Here is a 22,753-nt window from a genome sequence, read left to right on the forward strand (position 1 = left end):
GTTGTGATTTAGTAAGTTTTGAGACAAGAAACACATCGCTGGAGCAGAGTGCAGTAAGTGGGAAGGTGGCAGAATAGTCTGCTTGCACTTCTGAGCCCCCTGCTAACCCTGCCTTCCCCCAGCACAGATGGAGTGCTAACCACGTGCTAGGTGTGGGACAAGGCACAGGGTCTATGCACAGAGACTCACTCGCATAGTGATCCATCCCCGCTCCACCCAGAGCCTCAGAGTCAGTCGCAAAGCACTTGCACTGTCGTAGCTTGGAAACACAGAACTTAGCTGCTTGTTCATTATCACTGGGAAGAAGAAGAAATTGCTTCCTTAAAGACTTAGAACTTGGATTGGGAGAAGAGATCTTGATGTCCCATATTTTAAGGATGAAGCGGCCTGTCTCTGGTGATGTGTTGAAAGGAATGATAATCTGTTGTTGAAGTTTTATTTTTGTCTGAATATGTTGTTGTGACCAGAGAGGTGTGGGGAGGGCTGTCCAGGGGTAGCCAGTGGCCTGAGAGAGTAAGAGAGAAGGAAGGCACCAAGAGGCAGTTTTGGAGCCCTGTGTGGACTGGTTTGACCAGGCAGGTCCAGAAGGGTCAGGTAGTAGTGAGTTCCTCAGCCTGGTCAAAGTGATCCTGGAAGATTGTGTGGCAGGGTAAGAGTGCTCTTGTGCTTTATATGCCCTGTGCTTTGTTCTGTGCCTGGCACATAGTTGGCACTCCATCTGTGCTGAGGAAAGGCAGGGTTAGCAGTGGGTTCAGAAAGGGCTGGATGTAGCTACCCATAAAGAGACCTTTATTGCCAAAGGAAGTGTTCACAGGAGAGGGAACAGTACAGAACAACTCAATGGCAAGGCTGGTGTCACTGTGAACATGACACTGAGAGACAGGAAGAGGAGCCTTTGGAGGGTTTAGAGACCCCCCCCTTAGGAGTTGGTCTAGGCAAGAGGTGACAGGGATCTGATTAAGGATGATGGCAGAGAGGTGGGGGCGGAGTAGAGATATCTCAGATGTCAAACTGGCAGGACTTGGTGCTTGATGAGGTACAAAGAATGGAGAGAGGTGAATTGAAGGACAGGTTGGAGGTGTCACCCTTGGAGTAATTTGGGGTGGAGGGATTTGAAGAGGAACTAGGAAGATAGGAGATGAGGGTGCTTGTATCTAGAGACAGGGAAGTTGGGAAACACATTTATCAAATGCCAGGTGCTGTATAGAGGTGTTGACATCCCATCTGCATGTTGGGAAACAGGCTCAGGGAAGAAAGTGACTTACTGTAGTTAAGTTGGTCAGCAGTAGGGTTGGTGTTGGAGCTCAGGCTTGTCAGACTCCAGAGCCCATGTTTTTTCCTGCTATGCTGTGTTGCTTTTGTTACAGAGCTTTAACAGCTAGAAAGAGCTGGGACTCTTAGCAGGGCTCTGGAGCTGATCAGGTCCCCTCTGGTGCACAGAGCATTTGGACTGTGCCATATTCTGGCTGCATCTGACCTGCTTCTCCACACACTCCCCACACACACACACTCCCTGCCCCCACATTGGCTTCTCAGCCTGGCTGGTACAGAATTGCTCTGACTTAGCAGGAGTCAACCAGGCTGCTTTTTCCCCTCTGTAGGCCGCAGACAGAGGCCAGTAAGTTGCTGTGTGCGCTGTATCCACCCAAGCCTTCGTAATTGGGTCAGGTGGTGTCCTTAGTTATTTCCTGGTACCAGAGCATTTCCTGGTGACCTGAGACTTTTACCTTGAAGACTCAGAGTTTTACATCTGTAAAGGACCTTAGAAATTGAGTCCAAGCCCTGTCATATGATGTGTGAAGTGTTAAGGTTGAGCCTGAAGATATATTTGACTGTTCTAGTTTTGTTCTGGCTTAAGTCATTTACAAAGCCTGCTCCATCACTATAAAGTGAGACAGATTCTTATGTATACCTAATAGAAAGCAAACTTACTGGTAGACCACCTGTGTATGCTTTTATGTCTCATATAAATATGCATGTATCTTCTGTGTGGGGTAAGTTTTCCATACATGTGGATATCACTGGTATTACACACAAGCACAACCAAAATTGTTTGAAATAGTTGTGATAGAGTTGAAAACCTTGAGATCATCTAAGCAAGACTTCTCTCCCTGATGCTTCCAATTACTGGGAACCTTTCCAAATCAGCAGAAATAATTTTGCTAAACACAAAATTTCCCTTTCTACTTCCTGCAGTTGACTCTGATTCTTTGGGATAATGTTTACTGATGATCCCAAGAAAGTTTGGTACTGAATGTGTTAATAGAATGTCAGGACAGTTTCTGACTGGCCTTCTTTAGCATAAAAAATATGCTTCTGATACACATGATTCCAAAGAAGATGGGGAGTCTATCTGTGTAATGTATGCTGGATTTGCTAGGCCCCCTGGGTTTACCTGGAAACCCTTAAACGATACTGGTGTGCCCTCGGCCCTTAAGGCTTTCCCCCTTGACAGTGGTGCAAAGCAAGTAAATTACTGTGCAGAATGATTAGAGCAGTGATAAAGGTTTACAGCAATGGCGTAAGGCACTGAGACCTATTGCCACCTGTTGTTCTGGTGGAGGTGACTTTTTAAAAGGTGAGCAGGGAGAAGGATGGTGGATGTGCTGTGTAAAGGGAGCAGCCAAAACAGGCCCCAAAATAGGATGGCACATTGGGGCGAAGGCGGGGCAGGCAAGGCCAAGGCAGGACCCAGTGGGCGCCTCATCACAGAAATCTTATGATTCATGCTGGGGAGACTGATCTGTAGTAACAGCTCAGACCAAGTCCTGCCACTTACTAATAGCGCGATAAAACAACAACAACAAAACAAACAAAAAAACCTTCAAACAATCCTATACCAAAAAGAATGAATTTTCCCCACATGCAAATTAAAAAAAATAATGATTTCAAAAGAGAACCAGCAAAATAGTGTGACCTCTGAGCTTCAATGGGTTGTGACTGCCAACAGGGAAAACCAGAGGGGCTGAGCAGATTGACTTGGAACTGGCAGGAGGCAGCAGTGACTTGGGAATCACTGATAATTGGGTGATTACATGGCCTGGTTATGGTTGGTAAGGTTGTGGTTAGATCCAGTGTACACCAAGACTGGCTGGGCCCAGGTCACAGGCCATGCAGACTTAGAAAAGATCAAGGACAGGGGCTGGGGCTGTAGCTCAGCGGTAGAGCGCCCGCCTTGCACATGTGAGGCGCTGGGTTCAATCCTCAGCACCACATAAAAATAAATAAAGATATTGTGTCAACTACAACTAAAAAAAATATTAGGGAAAAGAAAAAGATCAAGGACAGGGCCATAGAGAGCAGGGCATAATGACCCCAGTGAGACTACTTTGGGGGGTTTGTTTCTTCATTGTTGCATTGGCCAGAGCCTTAGCCTGCATGGGGCTGTTCAGCCTTGATTGCATGTCATGACGAGAGAGTGGGCTGTGAAGCAGGGTAGAAAAGCAGAAGTTGTCTTTTGAAATCATTATTTTTTAAATTGCATGTGGGAAAATTCATTCTTTTTGGTATAGGATTGTTTGAAGGGTTTTTTTTTTTGTTTGTTTTTGTTGTTGTTGTTCTTTGGGACCCCCCACCACCACCACCACCACCACCACAACTGTGGTTCAACTCAGGGCCTCACACTTGCTAGTCACAGGCTCTATCACTGAGCTATACTCCTGTCTCTTTTTATTTTGTAACAATCTTGCTAAATTGCCCAGGCTGGCCTCAAAATTTTGATCCTCCTGCCTGAAGCCTCCTGAGTGGCTGGAATTATTAAGCATGTACCACCATACCTGGCTTAGTTTGTTTTGACAATGCATAAACTTGTGTAACTACTACTACCATCAAGATACTGGAAAGCTCATTGTTCAAAAATATTGCCTCTTGCTGTCCTTGTTAGTCAATTCTTCCCTTCATTCTCTATTCCTGGCAACCATGATCTATCCCTACATGGATGCTGCTTGACTTATAGTGGGATTACATACTGATGAATTCATCATTATTTGAAAATGATGGTTGAAAAATGCATGTAATACACCATTACCACCATATAGTACACTGTAGAGTATTGGTGTTTTACCCTCATAATCACATGGCTGGCTGGGAGCTGCTGTTGTCCAGCATCACAAGAGAGTATTGGATGGCATACCACTAGATCAGGAAAAGAATAAAATCCATAATCCAAATGAGAATGAGATTTTCAAATTATTATAAAATTGAAAACTCTTTTTAAATTTTTTTTTAGTTGTAAATGGACACAATATCTTTATTTTATTTATTTATTTTTATGTGGTGCTGAGAATCAAACCCAGTGCCTCACATGTACGAGGCAGGCACCCTACCACTAAGCCAAACCCCAGCCTGGAAAAGTGTTAAAACCATCATAAGTTGGGAACCATCAGTACTTAGTGCTTAGGCCCTTTTATAGAATGTCATAAAAATGAAATCAAACTGTATGTAGCCTTTTGAGTCTGTTTTCTTTCACTTAACATGATGTATTTGAGATTTATAAAAGTATCATGAATTTGTAGTTCCTTTTTTGTTGCTGACTTGTATTCCATTGTATGGTATATCATAGTTGATCTGTGAGCAGCTTAAAGGGCATCTGTGGTGTTCAAAATTTTGGTGACTGAATAAATCTGCTATAAGGATTTGTATATAAGTTTTTGTATGAGCATAGTTTTCACTTCTCTTGCACCAATACTAGGAGTAGGATTGCTGGATCATATGCTAAGTCTGTATTTAACTAAGAAACCATTACTCTGCTTTCCAAAGTGGCTATATTTTTGTATTCCCATCAGCAGTGCATGAAAGGTGTGATTTCTCCCCATTCTTCCCAGCACTTGACATTGTCCATTATGTCATCATTTATTATTTAATTTTGTTTTAGCCATTCTGATAATTAATTTGCATTTCCCCCCCAGTTTTGCATTTCCCTAATGATTAGTAATGTTAAACATGTTTTCATACACTTATTTGCCATCTGTCTATCTTACTTGATGCAGTGTTCAAATCTTTTGGTATTTTTGAAATTGGATTTTTGTTTGTTTGTTTTGAGAACTTGTAAAAAACATTCTGGGGCTGGGTAGGTAGTTCCATGACAGAGGATTTGACTAGCATGCATGAGGCCCTGGGATTGATCCTTAGCACTGAAAGAAAAAGCGGAATGTGTGGGTGTGTGTGTATGTGTGTGCACACACACTGAATACAAGCTCTTTTATGCAAATATTTTCTCCAGACTGGATTTTAATTCTTCCAGCACTGTATTTTAAATTTTGATGATAGCCAGTTTATCAGTATTTTAGAAAAGAAAGCTTTTGGTATTCTAAGAAATCTTTGCCTAATTCAATGTCACAAAATCCAAAGATTTTTCTCTAGTAAAGCTGAAACTTTTGCATTTTAGAACAGAGGTCAGCAAACTTTTTCTGTAAGAGCCAGATGGTAAATATTTTCAGCTCTGTGGGCCATATGGTCGGTACTAGGTTGTTACTACTCAGCTCTGTCATGATAGCAAAAAGTAGCTACAGGCAGTATGTAAACAAGTAAGAGTGGTTGTGTTTCAATAAAACTTTATATAAACAGGCAGTGGACTGGACTCATCCTGCAGAGCATGGTGAGCAGTCCCATGTTAGAAGGTCTGCTTTTTACCAGGCAAGGAGAATGATAAGAGTGGGAGTAACCATTGTCCAGTTCATCCTCCATGAAAGCAGGATGAGGGAAAAACAGAAGAGGAGATGCCTAACTCTTAGAGAAAAAGTGAGGACAGGAAAGAGGAAAAAATAAAGAAGAAAGGGGTCTGGGATTGTAGCTCAGTGGTGGAATGCTTGCCTAGCACGTGTGAGGCACTGGGTTCCATCCTCAGCACCACATAAAATTAATAAAATAAAGATACTGTGTCCGTCCACAATTAAAAACTTTTTAAAGGATAAAAGAAGACAAATGTTTGAATACATCTTGAGCAAAACTTCAGTGTGCATTTTAATTTTTCATAGGTTAATTTCACATTAACCTGTGTTCTTTGGATCAGGCTTCAGCAGATGTTTTTGTTCATTTGTTTATTTTTGATCATTTATAGCTCATGATCTATTCTAAAATCTCACAGCCACAGATGATTTAACAGATTCATGGAGGTTTTCTTGATTTTAATACTTTCTGTTGAAAGTTGATATTTATTAACCATCCCCTTTTAGTATATATGTAGATTATGTTCAATTTTATACTTTTACAAGCCATGGCGTGTGTTGTGTTCTTGCTTATTAACCTGCACATGTGTGCTTGTTTTTGTGGAATAGATTCCTTCAGTTCTGAGTCATGTGGTAGCATTTACCTGAAAAATTTTGGTAGGCACTGCCAGGTTATCCTCCAAAAAGGTTGGCTCATCTTCCATTCCTGTCAACAGTCAATGAGTCTGTCTCTCCCTTTTATCCTTACTTACATTAGATTTTGTCTATCCTGGATTTTATTCCATCTGACTGGCAGAAAGCAGCATCTCATTTTATTTTTCTTCATTGTTCATGAAGTTGAGCTTTTCATGGGTTTAGCATCATAGGAATTGCCAGCATCCATAAGTTGTAGACCATATCCTTGTCCACTTCCCTGTGTCTTGCCTGCCTATGTAATATATTGCGTTTTTTAAATTAGATGCTGTGAATTAAGTTTTCTCAACCTCAGCAGTGTTGACATTTCAGGCCAGCCTGAAATTATGGGCATTCTCCTGCACCTTGCAGAAGGTTTAGTTGATAGCAAACTGGCCTCTGTCCACTAGATGCCAGTAGCATCCTTGCCCCCAAGTGGTGCTAACCAAAAATGGCTGCAGAAAAATTGCTTAGTGACCTTTGGGAGCAGAATTGCCCAACCTGAGAACCCTTGATGTAAATAATGTGCAGCAAATATTTTCTGTTTTTTGCTGCTTATCTTTGTTTATGATGCTTTTTGCCCTACAGAAAGTTTTTAATTTTATGATGTTTAACTTTCTAGTCTTTTTTCGAAGTGAACCTAAGAGCAAGGAACAGAGATACCTTCAAATAAGTAGCAGAAATGCTGGGAAAGTGTACTAATTATGCACATTTGTCTGAGAGTAGGTAGGCTAGGGAAGACCTGAACATTTCCACCAGGAATAAAGCAACCAGGCCCAATTCCTCTCCTAGTGTTGATTCAAGGGCTAGGTGTGAAATCTCTGCAAGAGATGTGTTTTTATGTAAGTCTGGCAAAGCTATTTAAAGAAGGGCTTATGACCGTGGGCACTGGGTATTCAAACATAACACTGCACATCAGGGATCCAGAAAAAGGGGGGCTGCCCTCTGAGACCTCTGGGTGGTAGGTGAGTGGTGCCTACATATTCAGAGGCAGGGACGTGGAACTGCTTATGTTAGGCATCACTCTGACTTGCCAATAAACCAGTGTAGGCTACACTTAAGAAGAGTGATCTTCCTGCTCTAGGCTACATCACTCCAGACATTTCGATGTTGGTCACTGAAATTGAAGACTGTGGCAGGCTGGGTGTTTCTAAGAAAGCCATGAAAACCAGCCTCCTCTTACTGATAGAGAAACACCAATCTCTTTCCAGCTCAGTCCCTGGGTCTTTGGAGATAAAGGGCACAAGGAATTTTTGCCTGCCTGCGTGATAACAGACAGGTTGGGATGTTGGGGTACACATCACAGGCTCGCAGTAGCAAGCCAGAATCAGCACTGGACACAGGGAGAAAGCAGCCAGAAGCTCTTGAGAGAAAGCCCAAACACTCTTCACAGGAACTTGACTCATGCTACTGGAATTGGGTCTAAGTTACTTTAAAGCCCTGTCAGTGGACGTGGGTGAACTTGGAGTTGTTCTATTTTGTGACTACTTTTTAGAGTGGTTTTAGGTTTACAGGAACTATAGTGAGTTCCCTCAGACCTCTCCTGTGTACACCACACCTGGGACTAAAAGCATCTTATATTAGTGTGGTACATTTGTTATAATTGATGAGCCAATATTGATAATTGTTATTAACTGAAGCCTGTAATTCACATCAATCTTAATTCTTTGTGTTATATGTCAAGTGGTCATTGACAAACATATAATGTCCTGCATCCATTAGAAAAATACTACAGAACCCTTGCTGCCCTAAAAATTTCTTGTGCTCTACCTATTCATCCCTCTCCATCCTCATCCCTGACAACCCCTGACCTTTTTACTGTTTCCATACTTTGGCCTTTTTTCTAGAATGTCATAGTTTCTTTCACTTAGCAATATGAATTTAAAATTCATCCTTTTGGACTGGGGGGTGTAGCTCAATAGTAGAGTGCTTGCCTGGCATGTGCGAGGGTTTATATTCAATCCCCAGCCCACCAAAAAATAGAAATAAACAAAAAATAAAGTTCCTCCTGGTCTTTGTGGCTTAATAGCTCATTTCTCTTAAGCACTGAAAATACTTCATTTTCTGATATACCATAGGAATGGAGTTTATTTTCTGTCCATGCATTGAGGAGAAGTGTTCAAGTTGCTTCCAGGTTTGGGCAGTTATGTGTAAAGCTGCCATGAGCATTCATGGTCAGATTTTTCTGTTGCCATAGTCAAAATCTCCCAAGTATGAACCTAGTCATTAGTTTTGCCTTTATATATTGCAGTGTGAACATTTGGAACTTACTTGATCTTATTTTTCTTTACAGATTTTTAAGAAATACAATGTCTAATGGTTATGAAGACCACATGGCCGAAGACTGCAGGGACGACATTGGGAGAACAAATCTAATTGTCAACTACCTCCCTCAGAACATGACCCAGGACGAATTGCGAAGTCTATTCAGCAGCATTGGTGAAGTTGAATCTGCAAAACTTATTCGGGATAAAGTAGCAGGTAAAGACATGAGAGGTTTTTATGAAGCAGGTACCGGCGGCTGTCCTGTTAAGCACTCTCTTGCCTGCCTGTGACTCTGTCACATTCCTCAGTGCAGAATAGCCATAGCTGTGGAGCAATGGCTGTGAAGTTTCATTTTTTATCTCAAACTCTCTTTTTCCACTGCCCTTGCATGAGATTGGATAGGTTTCTAAAAGATGAAAGAGTCTTTGTAAAACAGAGTACACATACAAAATTAAGACATGAGAGCAGAGGAAAACTGAGGAGCCAGCAGAAACAGAATGCTTTGAAAGCTAAAAGGGGCCAACAGCTTGTTCTGCACAGGTTGATCAAGTCCATGTGTGGGAGTGACTCCCTGCTGTGGGCAGGTACTGGCAGGCCTGTGCCTGTGTCTATACATCAACTTGAACTTCTGCACTCTACCCGGCTTGAACACTGTGGGGCAAGAGTAGAGCAACTGACATCCCTGCTCCTCTGCTCCCTCACAGTATGACTTCTAGGCTCCCTGTCCCTGTCCATGAAACAGAGGTGGCAGCGCTTATGGCCTGATATTCCCTGGCTTGCAGGTGTTTGGAGAAGGCCAGGTTTCTGTTGAAGCCCTACCTAAGAGTTGGTCTCCATTCTGAGAGTATGGCTTTGGGGATTCTGGAGCAAAGAAAAGACCCAGTGCTCCAAAGCACTGTTTCTTTTCTTCTTTCCTCAGAGAACTATTGTTCTGAGGAGCGCTCATCTTCTTCCTGCTCCTCCTCACCTCCCCCACCCCCCCTACCTAATGAAGGGAATGAGCAGTCCTCTTAGGAGTGAGGATTCTTTATCCTATAAACAAATTTAAAGTTTACAAAAAAAAAAAAAAAACAAAAAACCTGCATTCTTGTTATGAAAAATGTCAAGTATACATGAACAAAGAGTAACATATTGAACTCAGTGTACTCATGGTCTAGCTTCATCAATCTTCAATATATTCCCAGTAACTTCAAGACACCTGACCCCTGGATGACCCCTATAAAGTTTGTCTAATGGCAATCCAAAGAATTAGCTCATCAGATGGAGGCATTGAACCCAAAAGCCTCTTCTTCATCCTAATCTGAGAGTCTTATTTAATAAACACTTTCTAAAGAGAAACTTTAGATAATATAAAAACTTGGGCTCGGGATATAGCTCAGTTGGTAGAGCTTGCCTTGCATGCACAAGAGCCTGGGTTCGATCCCCAGCACCACATATTAAAAAAAAAAAAAGAAGAAGAAGAAGGAAAATTTGAACAGTATTAGAATGTTTTAGAACACCATTCTAAATAAGAATCCTGTCCTGCCAGGCACAGTAGTACCCATCCATAATCCGAGCTACTTGGAAGCCTGAGGCAGAAGGATTGCAACTTTGAGGCCAGCCTGGGCAACTTTTTTTTCTCCCTGTCTCAAAATTTAAAAAAAAAAGGCTAGAGATGCATCTCAGAAGTAAAGCACCCCTGGGTTCAATCCCCAGCACACATATACACACACAAAAAAAGAAGAAGAAGAAGAAGAAGAATCCTGTCAGAAAGGTTTTAAACTCTCCAGTGCCTCAGTGCCTCTAACAAATCTTGCCTTTCCCCATTTGTGTTCTGGTGGAAGGGAATATCAGCACAATTGATATTCCCAGCATTAGAATCTGATTTGTAAGGGTTACCTGATTTTATCTGACTTCTTTGATGTTCATTGATCTGTTGTGGTTTTCAGAGAAATATAAGCTATGCAAATAGAACAACTAGGCTTGATGAACTGATTTTGGGAGCCAAAGAGTCCAGTGGAAGTATGATATGAAAATTCAGAGATAAGTTTTATCTTCTTCTTAGGCAGTGGTCAGCGAGCTAGGGGTTGTAGAGGAGATTTGCATGGGCCCCCAGCTCTACTTCATTATCTTTAGAGTCCGCACACGGAAGCTTTATCTAAAGCTCAGTGAGCCCTCATTTCTTCTTTTTTTTTTTTTCTTTTTTTAACCCAGGGGTACTTAACCACTTGAGCCACATCCCCAGCCCTTTTTATATTTTTATTCTTAGGCAGGGTCTTGCTAAGTTTTTAGTGCCTTGCTAAGTTGCTGAGGATGGCCTCAAACTTTCGATCCTCCTGTGTCAGCCTCCCAAGCCTCTGGGATGACTGACAGGTGTGCATTGCTGTACTTGCTGAGCCTCATTTCTCTCCTCTTGTTACCAGCATATGGTAACTTCTTCACTAGGTGATCCTGGGGCTATGGACTTAAATTTCACTGTCTGTCATTTTGTGACACCAGTTTGCTTTATACTGATCAGAACTACAGCTGCCCACCCCAGCAAGAAAGTGTTTTACACCCAGCCAGATAGTCATGTTTCTGAGTCCAATCCTGGCCTACTCAGTTTATTCTGTGGGTGTCTCCCAGCCTCCATAACCACCATTTCAATGTGTTTTTCCTCTGGCCTATAACCACGCTCACTCTCAGCTGATGACTACCTCCTACTTCATAATGGAACCAATAGCTTGTCTGGGTCTCTGCAGGATCACCCCATCATTGTTCAAGAGTTCTTTCTAGACTTCCCGACTTCCTCTTTTTTTTGGCGAAGGTGGGGTACTGGGGATTGAACCCAGAGGCACTCAACCACTGAGCCACATCCCCAGCCCTATTTTGTATTTTCTTTAGGGTCTCACTGAGTTGCTTAGTACCTCACTGTTACTGAGGCTGGCTTTGAACTCTCAATCTTCCTGCCTCAGCCTCCCAAGCCACTGGGATTACAGGCAGGTGCCACCATGCCCAGCTCCAACTTCCTCTTGCTCGAGGGTTTTCTGTGTCAGCACTATTGACATTTAGGACTAGATAATTCTATCTGGAGCCAGGCTGTGCATTGAAGGGTGTTGAGCAGCATCCTTGGCCTCCACCTGCTTGGAGTTGTAAAAACCCAATCTTGTCCCTAGACACTGCTCTGTGTCCTGTTGGAGGCAGAATGGCCCCTAGGTGAGAGCCATGGATCTGCATGTTCTTCCATGCATAGACTGTCAAATTCTCCATCTCCACTCCTTTTTGTTTTTCTTTTTTCCCCCATGACTTCCTTCTAGAAGCATCCCCTTACTCTGGCTTTTGTAAACCACCCACCCTGGCTATCTTTCTACCCTTGAAGCCATGCTCGCTTGCTTTCTCTCTTGCAGCTATTCCTTTTTACAGCCTTGAAGGTAGGCAGTCCCCAGGGTTAATTACTTCATAGCCCTCCTTTTCTTTCAAAGCTGGCACTTGGAGGAGCAGATTCATCCCCTTGGCTTCAGCATATCCCAAGTTTGCCACTTCTGTCTTGACCAGAAAGTGCTCCTGAACTCCATGTTCTTCATCACCACAGATTGATTGTATCCTAAACTGATCTTATCTTGCAAATTGGCCACTTGTATCCAGTGTTCCTGTCTTGGTAGAGGGCACCACTGTTCACCCACTGGTTGTGGTTGGAAATCAGGGTAGCCTCTGACCTGTGACCTAACACTCATCCTCCTGGATGTTTCTTCAGTCCACCCCTTTCCTGCATCTCCCTAGGCACCATCCTACTTAGCATACCATTGCCTTTGCCTGCATATCATCACTGTGACCTCCTAACTAGTCCTGCGTCCTCCTTCCAGATCATCTCCTCACTGCAGCAAAGGGACATCTTCCCTAACTTGAGTGTGACCCTCTCAGCCTTCTCCTCTAAAACCCTTTGGGTCTTGAGTTGAATTTACTTGAGGAGGCCTTTCTTGGCCCTGCCTGGTCTGTGGCAGATGTTCTGCTTATGGGTTCCCATAGCAACCAGGAAGGCCTGCACCGAGAGGTTTCCACACTGCACTGAGTTTACAACTTCCTCATCTAGTACATCAATAGTTCCAGGAGGCAGGAGCCTTGTTAACTCTGCAGCCCTACACGAAGCCGCAGTGCTGAATGAGTGACTGAGTAAGTGAAGAGGGAAAGGAGCTAGGGATTGAGGAGAGTGCATGCTGGCAGACATCATTCATTTACCATATTTTTGTTGAGGGTCAGGGACAAAAGGGAGGTCCAGTGTTCTGGCCTCAATATTCAGAATGTTTCTGGCCAGCCAGGGGCAAGTCCCCTTGATGGAGTTGTGGTGTGTGTTGTGGCTGTCCCATTCATAAATGCTAGCCTCAGGGAGCCTCTGGCATCCAGCTTTGCTGCTCGGTACTTTCCTGCCTAGTCCTGCCCTGGTCTTGGCTCTGGTGTCTAGTCTCTTCAGTGACTCTTTATGACCCACATGGAGTGGAAGTCCACCCTTCAACCTCATGGACCCAGCCTCAAGCCCTCTTGACTTCTGTCTTTTGGCCATGTACCTCTAATTGGATGAAGCCCACCCATGGCTCTCAAGACCCCTAGATGCTCCTTCTTCCCATCCTCTGTTCCCTCACCACTCTCTCAGGCTGCACTGAGGCCATCATTTCCCAGTAATGCACACTTTTGGGCTCTCTGTATTTCCCAAACACTGTTCCCTCTGCAGGAATGCCCTCCCACACTTGGCCTGCCTGCGCACTTTTATTCCTTGATATGTTTTTGTTTATTTTATATGTGTATATATATATATATATATATATATATATATATATAATATAATATGTATATATATAAGTTGTAATGAAGACACAATACCTTTATTTTTATTTATTTATTTTTATGTGGTGCTGAGGATTGAACCCAGTGCCTCACACATGCTAGTCAAGAGCTCTACCGCTGGGCCATAACCCCAGCCCATGTCTTTGTTTCTTACAGAAAAAATTTAAGCATGAGATAAAAAGGAAGGAAGTTTTAAGTTACTCATAATCCTTCCACTGTTACCTTTTGGATTCGTGTCCTTCCAGACTTTGTTAAGTAATTATCATGAATAACCCTGCACTTTTATAGAAGTGAGCTGGCACCCCCACAAGATATACAGTAAACTTTGCATCTGAACATTTCCTGTCACTGAGCATTGCACTATCCCATCACCACAGTGGATACAGAGTAATCTGTTTTCCATTTTTTAATATTTATAATTATGTCCCACCAAGATAAATATCCTGGCATATATCTTTGCTCTCTGGTTATTTCCATAGAAACCCTTTGTGGAAGTGAAACAGTGGACGGGAGATTGTTCCTTCTAAGAACTCTTGGTCCCTGTTGCCAACTTGCCCTCTCTTCTACTCAACCCTGCTGTCCCCAGAGCCCAGCAGGATTTCTCCTCTTTGCCAGCCTCTGAAGTAACAGATGACATTCGATTGTGGCACTGATTCAAATTTCTGGTGAAGTTCATCATTGTTTTCATCTATTTACTGGCTATTGGTATTTCTGCTTTTGTAACATACTCTTCTTATTCTTTGCCCATTTTCTTTCTTTTGGGGCCCTTACCTGTTTCTTACTTTTATTACCTAATTAATTCACTCTTTTCACCACCCCAAGATCCAGTTTCTGCCTCTCAGTGAAGTATTTCCTGGAGCCCCCAAACCTTTAAAAGAATGAGCTCATAGTACCTGCCATCTCACACTGCAGAGGAGGCCTCACCTCTCTTAGCTACAGATCGAGCCAAGGCTCTCAGTTCCAAGAAGCATCGAGGGAATAAAGTATTATGTCTGGCAACATAAGACAAAAGGCCAAAAATTGTCTCTTCAGTCTTAACCCTTGTCTAAAGTCAGAGAAAAATATGTTTGGAATGCAAGAACACTAGTCCAGGTTTGCCTAGGGAGGCCTGACAGGGCCATACAAATGATGCTCCATGGAGAAGCAGCCTCTTTTTCTCCAGAGTAGTGTCTCTCCACATGCTGTGTACAGTGACCCCTACATCATCTGCAGACTTGGAAAAGTGTAAATCTGAGGCTCCACCTAGATATACCAAATCACCACTGACATCTGAGTTTTAACTTCTTGGAGATTAATGCTAATGATGGACAAGTCAGAGAACCAAAGCCCAGAACCTTACCTGAAGCCAGAATTGTGTTTCTGCAATTCTGGGAAGTGAGAGTCAGGAGAGCACAGGCTTGTGACATCTTCAGATCCTAGATGTAAGATTTATTCAGTCCTACCTGTAAGATTTATTGTCCTACCCTCCTTGTCCCCTCCTCTTTCCTTCCCTCATCTCCCTGCTTCATCTTCTCCACCGAATCGCTCATCTCAGGGGCCCTGGTTATCCCCAGCTGTGACTTAGGCAGGCCTCACCACCAAGCTTTATCTTGGGGGGCTCTGCTCATTAGTTTCCTAGCTAGGCATAGGACCTGACACCATAATAGGTGCTCAATTGCTATGTCAGCTCATTGAAGAGGATGGAGAAGAAGCAGGCCAAGGAAGCTGTATCGCATCTTACGACTAAACACTCAGTGTTGCTCCAGATTAACTGGGCTGCACGAAATAATCACACACACAGAGACAGAGAAATACCTTTTTCTTTGGTCCTGTGACAGCTCTCCGACCTTAGGGGTCTGTGGAAAGAGAGAAAGCCACTGGGATTCTTTATTCTTATATAGGGAACACACAAGGGGAGGTTCCATGGAACATTCTATCCCAAAAAGAGCAAAGGGGTTGGATTACAAAGGAACAGGTGAGTGTAGCTCAACCCCTCTGGGTGCTGCCTACTCCTAGGGCCACACCTTGTTTCCTGAGTGAGGGAAGAGCCCGAGTCAGGAGTCATGGCACTGCTGGGCCAGACTATATTGATCTTTCAGATCCCCTTGGTGCATCAGGATTTAAAGATGCGTGCATTTGGAGGTGCCCCACAAAGCTGTGACCATCTGAGGATGAGTGATTTCCTTGGTGACATTGGCAGGCTTGGGTGCAAGCATAGTCATGAGGTTCATATGACTGAGGAGCCCAAGGAGGGACAGTCAGGAGAAGAAAACCTGGTGGTATTTTCATGCCTTAGAAGAGGTGGCATCCAAAGAGGTGAGCAGTACCCAGTGCTGCCAAGAGTTCAGGAAGACCCATAGGCTGGCACCCCAGAGGCAGCAGTGACCCACCCTGGGGAACCAGCTAGGAGGGGGGCCACCAAGTAGGTGGGAAGTGAGGAAGCAGGAATGGGGTAGGCAGGGATGAACTGTGGAAGACATAGGGACAGAGCCTGGGACACTAGTCCTTAGTGGTATCTGATTTTCCCTAGAATCCCATAGGCTACCTAAGGAACTGGCAGCAAAGGAGACAGGTGGTCCAGGGTCATGGGTGGATCAGAAAGACAAGAAGGCCCCAAAGCAGTGGGGCCTACCAGAGTGAAGCTGAGATGCTCTGGGGTTTGTGGACAGATAGGACAAGCTCTCTGGCCTGGGCACAGTGGGACCAGCAGAGAAGGGTTAGGAGCAGGTGCTTGGGAATAAAAATCCAGTCTGGGGTTTTGGCTCAGTGGTAGAACATTTGTGTAGCATGTGTGAGGCCCTGCGTTCGATCCTAAGCACCACTTAAGAAAATGAATTAACTAATTAATTAATTAAAGATACTATGTTGGTAGTCTTTGCCACAGACAATCTGCTTTCAGACTCTAGTCTGAACTGCTTGTGCTCAATGGTCCCTGGCTGCTGCAGTAGCTCCTTACTGTGACAGGACTGTGGAACTGAATCCCTCAGACCCATGAAGTTTTTGTTAGAAATGTGGGTATAGAGGATCAGATTTTGTTCTCTACTCCCTCCCTCCCTTCTTTTATTTCTCTCCCTTCCTCTTTTCCACAAGTGTTTCAGAAGAGGTGTTCTTTTCTTTAAAAAAGAAAATGGCCTGCCCAGAATTGCAGATAATGCATGTAGTTGGCACACTGTGAAGGAGGAGAAGAAGGAGCATAAATCACAGGGTTACCTCCTAAGTGTCAGATGCACATTAAGACTTCCTTCCAGAGGATAATATGGTAGGGGCTGGGGGAGAACTTGACAGTGGAGATACCTGACAAGCCCACTGCCCCAACTAGGTGATTAAGTTCAGCATCAACAGCGATGTCATGTTGATGGCCTGTGTCTTTGGCCCAAGATAGGACATGATGAGAAGGGCACTTCACCCTGTGACTTCTTCCTCCAAGTTCATCATCCAGTCTAACCATGAGAAAAAACACCAGATAGGCCCAAAGTAGGGGTATACAAAATACTGACCAGCCCTATTGCAAACTGTCATGGTCATCAAAACTAAGGACTGTCTGAGAAACCATCACAGCCCAGAGAGTCGGAGGAGATGCAAAGACCAGATGTAGTATGGAATCCTGGGTGGAGTCCTGGGAAGGGAAAAAACCTTAAAGGAGAATTTAAAGACAACCAGGTGTGGACTTTAGTTAATAACATACCTGTAGTGGTTTCATATATTAACTATAACAAATGTACCATTGCTAAAATGAGATGTTACTAATAGGGGAGAGTAAGTGGAGAGGATGGGGCTTTGGGAACTCTGCATGTGTTACCTTTATAATTTTTCTGTAAATCTTAAAACTATCTTAAAATTAAACTTTATTTGAAAAAGAAAGTAGCAAAACTGGATTAGACTACGTGCAGTGGCAAACACCTTTAATTCCAGCAACTCGGGAGACTGAGGCAGGATGATCGCAAGATTGAGGACAGCCTCAGCAACTTGGCAAAATGCTGTCTCAAAAAGAGCTGGGGGTGCTGGGGATGTGGCTCAAGCGGTAGCGCGCTCGCCTGTACGGCCTGGGTTCGATCCTCAGCACCACATATAAACAAAGATGTTGTGTCCGCCAAAAACTAAAAAATAAATACTAAAAATTCTCTCTCTCTCTCTCTCAAAAAAAAAAAAAAAAAAAAAACTGGGGATGTACCTCAGTGGTAAAGCGCTGCTGGGTTCAATCCCCAGAACCCCCGTCCCCTGCCAAAAAAAAAAAAATTTTTTTTTAATAAATAAATAAAAACTGGGTTAGGTTCTCTGCTGGGTTTGTGGTCTTGTTATCAGCAAGGAAGGAGGCCTGGAAATGAGCACCATCCACATCCTCCCAGCTCATGCAGGCACTTGTGGTACAGTCAGCACCCACTTTATTGCTTCATTCTGCTCTGCTGACTGGAGACACAGAAGTCTCGTGACAAAGGCGTGGAGCCACACAGAGGTAGAGATCCTCAGATTCTCACAGTGGGTGAGTGCTAGGTTTGTGGTCTTGTTATCAGTGAGAGAGGTCTGGGTTCTGTTTGCAGCCAGCTTAGCAGCCGAGAGGATCTCTGCTCTACATGGCTCAGGCCTTTGTCACAGGGGGCTGCTTTGTCTCTGGAACAGAATGAAGCGGGTGCTAACTGGCATCGCAGGTCTTGGCATGAGCTGGGTGGGAGGATGTGGATTGTGCTCATCTCTGGGCCTCTCATTTCTCCTTCAGTGAAAGGGTTTGACTGGACATGCTCTGAGGCTCCTTTCTGACACCCCTGCAGCTCGTCTCTTTGGGCTTTCCTCCTGCCATTCCATGTCTTTCTTTAGTGTCCTGCTTATCATGTGTATTTCACAAAGAGAGGCTGGGATCACCCTACCTGTCACCCTAATTTTCTTCGAAGAACTCGGGTTTTTGCATCCTTATGACTCCCCTAAACTTGAGCCAATGGTGGTGGTACAGTGGACCAATAGTGGCACACAGTTTTAATCCCAGCAAGTCAGGAGGCTGAGGCAGGAAGATTAGAAGTTTGAGCCGGCCTTAGCAATATTGGGGCTCTAAGTAACTTAGCAAAACCCTGTTGTGCTGTTGGGAGAAGTCCTAGAAATTAGCTGGGCCTGGGGATTCTCTCAGTTCTAGCTTCTTCTTGGGTGTTCCCTTTTCTGTCTTGTTCCTCCCACTAGGTCCAGTTGGCCTTATGTTTGGTAAGGTAAATGGAACAGGCACTAGGTGGTGCCAGAGTTCAGCAAGGCTTTCCATTTTGGGGGATGAGGTGGTAATGAATCAATGGGGACACAGACCATCATCCTTTAGGTTCTGCCCCCTAGTCTGTCCCTCTGTGGTTCTTCTTGTCCTCGCCCACCCAGGTCATCCCAGCCAGCATCCATGGAACTGTCGTCAGCATTCTACAGATACAGTCAGTAGCATGCTATTACTGTTTAAATAACTTGTTTAAAATTATAAATGTTATCTATGTTCATTGCAAAAATGTACAGGTTTGCCACCATCTGTAATCCAGGCCCCTAGATGCCACTGTTCTTAACATTTTGGTGTGTCACCTGGGTCTTGTCTTTTCTGATTTTGCCCTTGACCCCAGTTGAAAAGTCCCATTGGCTATTCTTATGACTGTCACCTGCCTGCTGGTTTATTGGTGTCCTCATGTTCTCCACAGGACACAGCTTGGGCTATGGTTTTGTGAACTACGTGACTGCCAAGGACGCGGAAAGAGCGATCAACACGCTGAATGGCCTGAGGCTTCAGTCAAAAACCATTAAGGTAAAGAGATTTGTTCACACTTCATCTGTTTCTGCACTGGCTAAGTCCTAGTTGGCCTCTCTCTCACTATCTCAGGGACTGTTATCATGACTACTCCTCCAAGGCCTGATGCTTTCAGGAAATCTGGGGGTTCCGTCAGATGTGCACTCAGTGGTGACTGTCCCAGACTTTATATAGGTGGCTTTTGGCCTCCCTGAGCCCCACCAATAAAGTGTCCCATGAAGATAAATGCACAGGGTTGGGGATACAGCTCAGTTGGTAGAGTGCTTGCCTGGCATGCACAAGGCCCTGGGTTAGATCCCTAGCACCAAAAATAAAAAAGAGAGAAATGTATACCGGGTCAGTCCCCTAGCCCAGGGTGTCTCCAGGGGATGCTGGCTCACAAGCGGTTTCCTCCATAGACCTCCCACCTGTCTCTTAGGCTTACCTGGGCATCTTTTCATCCCCATGTGGCTCCCATCCTGCAAGTGTGTGGCCCACTGTGCCCTCCTGCCATGGGCTTCTGGCTTGTGGGGGCAGCAGCACAGTCCCACCCTGCCCAGCACTCCCTCCCTACTTCATCACATCCCATCAAAACCATTTTCTGGCCAGTTTGTTTAACATTCATTGAATCCTTGTTTATTGAGCACCCACTGTCCAAGCAGTGACCAAAACAGATTCAGTGTCCTTGTAGAACCTGAGGCCAGGGGTATAAGTGCTGCAGATAGTAAACCAGAAATAGAAAAGCCACATGTGACAGTGGCAGGTATTATGGTAAGGCTTTGTTTGTGGTGGCAGGTGATGAGGGAGCCAGTTGTACAGCAGCCCTCCTGGGATAGTCAGTACTTTCTAGTCACACAGGCCAGATTCCTTTCCCTTCCTCTCCTGAACCTGCTGCCCCTGGCCATTCCCTCCATTTGGATGGTAATTCTCTCAGCCTGGAACCCTACCTCCTCTTCAACCCTGTCTGCCTTTTGGCTTCTCTGACCATGGCCCTTCCCTGTGACCTGGCTTCCTGCAGCAGCTGGCCATCCGCAGGGCTATTGCATGTCAGGGTGAGCTTTCACAAGGTGCCCCCTGGCTCACTGACCTCTTGTTCTTAAGATACACGCCTGCTGGAATCATCTCTCTTGATCTGAAGCCATTGAGAATGAGATTGACCTTTTAATCCCACTCCTTAATAAGGTGTTTTCTTCAGGTCACGTCGGGTACCAAGAGGGTCCCTCTTGAGACTTTCATTGTGACATGCTTCCTTGGCTAATCTAATCACCAGAACTACCTGGAAGTTATAAAATACAGGTACCCAGGGCTGCTGCCAGTTTCCCCAATCAGTCTGTGGGGTGGCCCTGGGAAACTTTGTGCTAGTCTACCAGGGAAGCACACTGACCTGGCTGGAGCATGCCTGTTCAGGCTGGTGGGTGGCCTTCTGTTCCTGCTCTTGAACTATTCCACCATCTTGGTTAACTCAGTGACCAAACCCTCCTAGAGCTGCTCACTCACAACAGGCCCTGTGCCATGTGGGCGAGAAGTATGCTGTGAGCTCCCCAGGCCAAGAGCATAGCTCTTGTATTCTTGTACCCTGCACAGGCTCCCAAAGGCCCTTTCCAAAGCAGAAGCTGATGAAGGCAGCCATGTGTCCTGTGTTTGCTCCTGAGCAGAGGCTTTGGTTTTTCAAACCCAGCCCTGGGTTGTTTATCCTTGACCTAAGGTTTCCCACCTCTTAGTAATCGTCTCCCACATTGGGGAAGTGCCTTCACTCTCGTTTCTGAGGCATTAGGTCAAAGTGGAGAGCAGACCATTTTGGAGTTCTGCTTCCTCAAATGCGAAAACTCACCTACCATGTGTGAATCTGATCCTGTTACCTCTTTGGAATTGATGTTGGCAGAAGTGGCCCTTTCTGAAGGCTGAAACCAGGAGCTCACAGAACTCCAGGAGAGCAGGCCTGGGCAGGTCTGCTTCTCCCTGCAACCCTGGCCAAGTACCCATGAAAGCCCACTCCACCATTGGTAGCCCTGCCTTTGGCCAGTGGAATCTGGTTCCCAGTAACTTCCCATCACTATCTAGTTGTTTAGAATCCAGTTCCTTATGAACATGACAGCCCTTGGTCATTGTTTCTCTTTCTGTCACTCCTGAGACTGTACAGGCCTGGATCTTTTAGCAGTTCTCCTGATGTTCTTTGTCCTGAGAGTGTATTCCTTTATTCAGAGCAAACCTTTCCTGAAGCATGGCCATTGCCTGGTGCTGGGCAGGTACTTGGAGATCAAGAGACTTCAGATGACCTGCCCTGGCCTGCTTTTGAGAGCCCCTGGGTTAAGGACAGCTTGTCTGTACAGTATGATTAAAGCCATCACGAAGTTGTGAACTTGTTCTCCTGCAGATTATTCAGTATTAATCTGATACTAACTGTGTCCTGCACTTTTGCCACCAAGTTAGCATAGGCCCTGCAACTCAAGAGCATGGTCCCCAACGAGACTGTGCTCACTTACATGCCAAATATCCTTCTGGGTTCCCCAGGCTGCCTGCAGTTCTGATCCACAGGCTCAAATTTGGGGATTTGGGTTCCATAATTCACTAGAATGACTCTCAGAACTCACATTTCTGATTATTTTTGATTCAGATCACACAATTCAGGCATACCAAATGGAGAAATACACAGGATTGGGGGAGGGGGTCCCAAACACAGTGCTTCAGAGTCCTTGCTCTGTGGAATTAGGGCATTACCCTCCCTTCACTGTCATGTGTTGACCATCTGGGAGTCCCACTGAGCTTCAGTATATAGGGTTTTTATTGGGGTCTCCTGTAGGCATGTCTAAGTTGCTGGCCACATAACTGAACTCCATCTGTAGTCCTCCACCTCTACACCCCTGCCCTGTGGATGAACTGCTGTCATGGTTCAAAGCTTCAACCCTCTAACCATGTGCTTGGTTTCTCTGGTGACCAGCCCCATCTTGAGCCATCTCTTAGCACAAACCTTGACCAGGTCTCCTGAATAACAAGGGACTTCCAAGGGTTTTAGAAACTCCCTACCAGGAACACAGGCCAAAGACCAAATTTTTTATACAGTAAATATGACATGGGTCCATACCCACTCCAGGTCCTATGGCTTCTATGGCCCATGGCCTGTTCTTAGAGAGTGCTGAGGTACACACTGTTGTCAACGCTGAAACATCAACTTTAAAGTCAGGGCTTAAAACTATGTACTGTACGGCCAGGGTTATGGCTCAGTGGTGGAGAGCTTGCCTAACATGCATGGGGCACTGGGCTCAATCCCTGGCACCACATTAAAAAAATAAACAAATAAAATAAAGGTTTTGTGTCCATCTGCAACTAAAAAAGTTAAATAAGTAAATAAAGATGTACTGTGACTTTGGGCACTAAACACCAGTGTCTGGCGGCTTCCCCAGCACAGTACCAGGCAGCTGGACCTCTTATAGACAAAGCAAAGGCAGCTTCACTGAAGGAGACCTTGCATCAGGAGCCAGAGCAGTGTAACGTCTGTTCCCCATGGAGTGGAGCACCAGGGGAAATGTAGACAGGTAGCATCCTCAACACCACCAGCAATTGTCATTTACCCATTTGGCAGGTGATTACTAAATGTCTGCATTTCATCTGAATCTATTCTGGGTGCTGGGGATGC

At 44.7% G+C, this 22,753-nt stretch overlaps 1 protein-coding gene across 1 annotated transcript in view; it reads left to right on the forward strand.

The window, feature by feature from the left end:
- Positions 1–22,753, forward strand: part of Elavl1 (ELAV like RNA binding protein 1) — a 39,013-nt gene that overhangs the window by 3,151 nt on the left and 13,109 nt on the right. The window contains exons 2-3 of the mRNA XM_046443833.2: positions 8,632–8,819; positions 19,034–19,137. Of these exons, the coding sequence (XP_046299789.1) occupies positions 8,648–8,819; positions 19,034–19,137 (276 nt within the window). The 5' untranslated portion in view covers positions 8,632–8,647. The remainder of the gene's footprint in view (positions 1–8,631; positions 8,820–19,033; positions 19,138–22,753) is intronic.

This window comes from Marmota monax, unplaced genomic scaffold (genome assembly GCF_021218885.2).
Source record: "Marmota monax isolate L192 unplaced genomic scaffold, Marmota_monax_Labrador192_F-V1.1 WCK01_AAM20220418_F8-fsc00102, whole genome shotgun sequence".
NCBI classification, from domain to species: Eukaryota; Metazoa; Chordata; class Mammalia; order Rodentia; family Sciuridae; genus Marmota; species Marmota monax.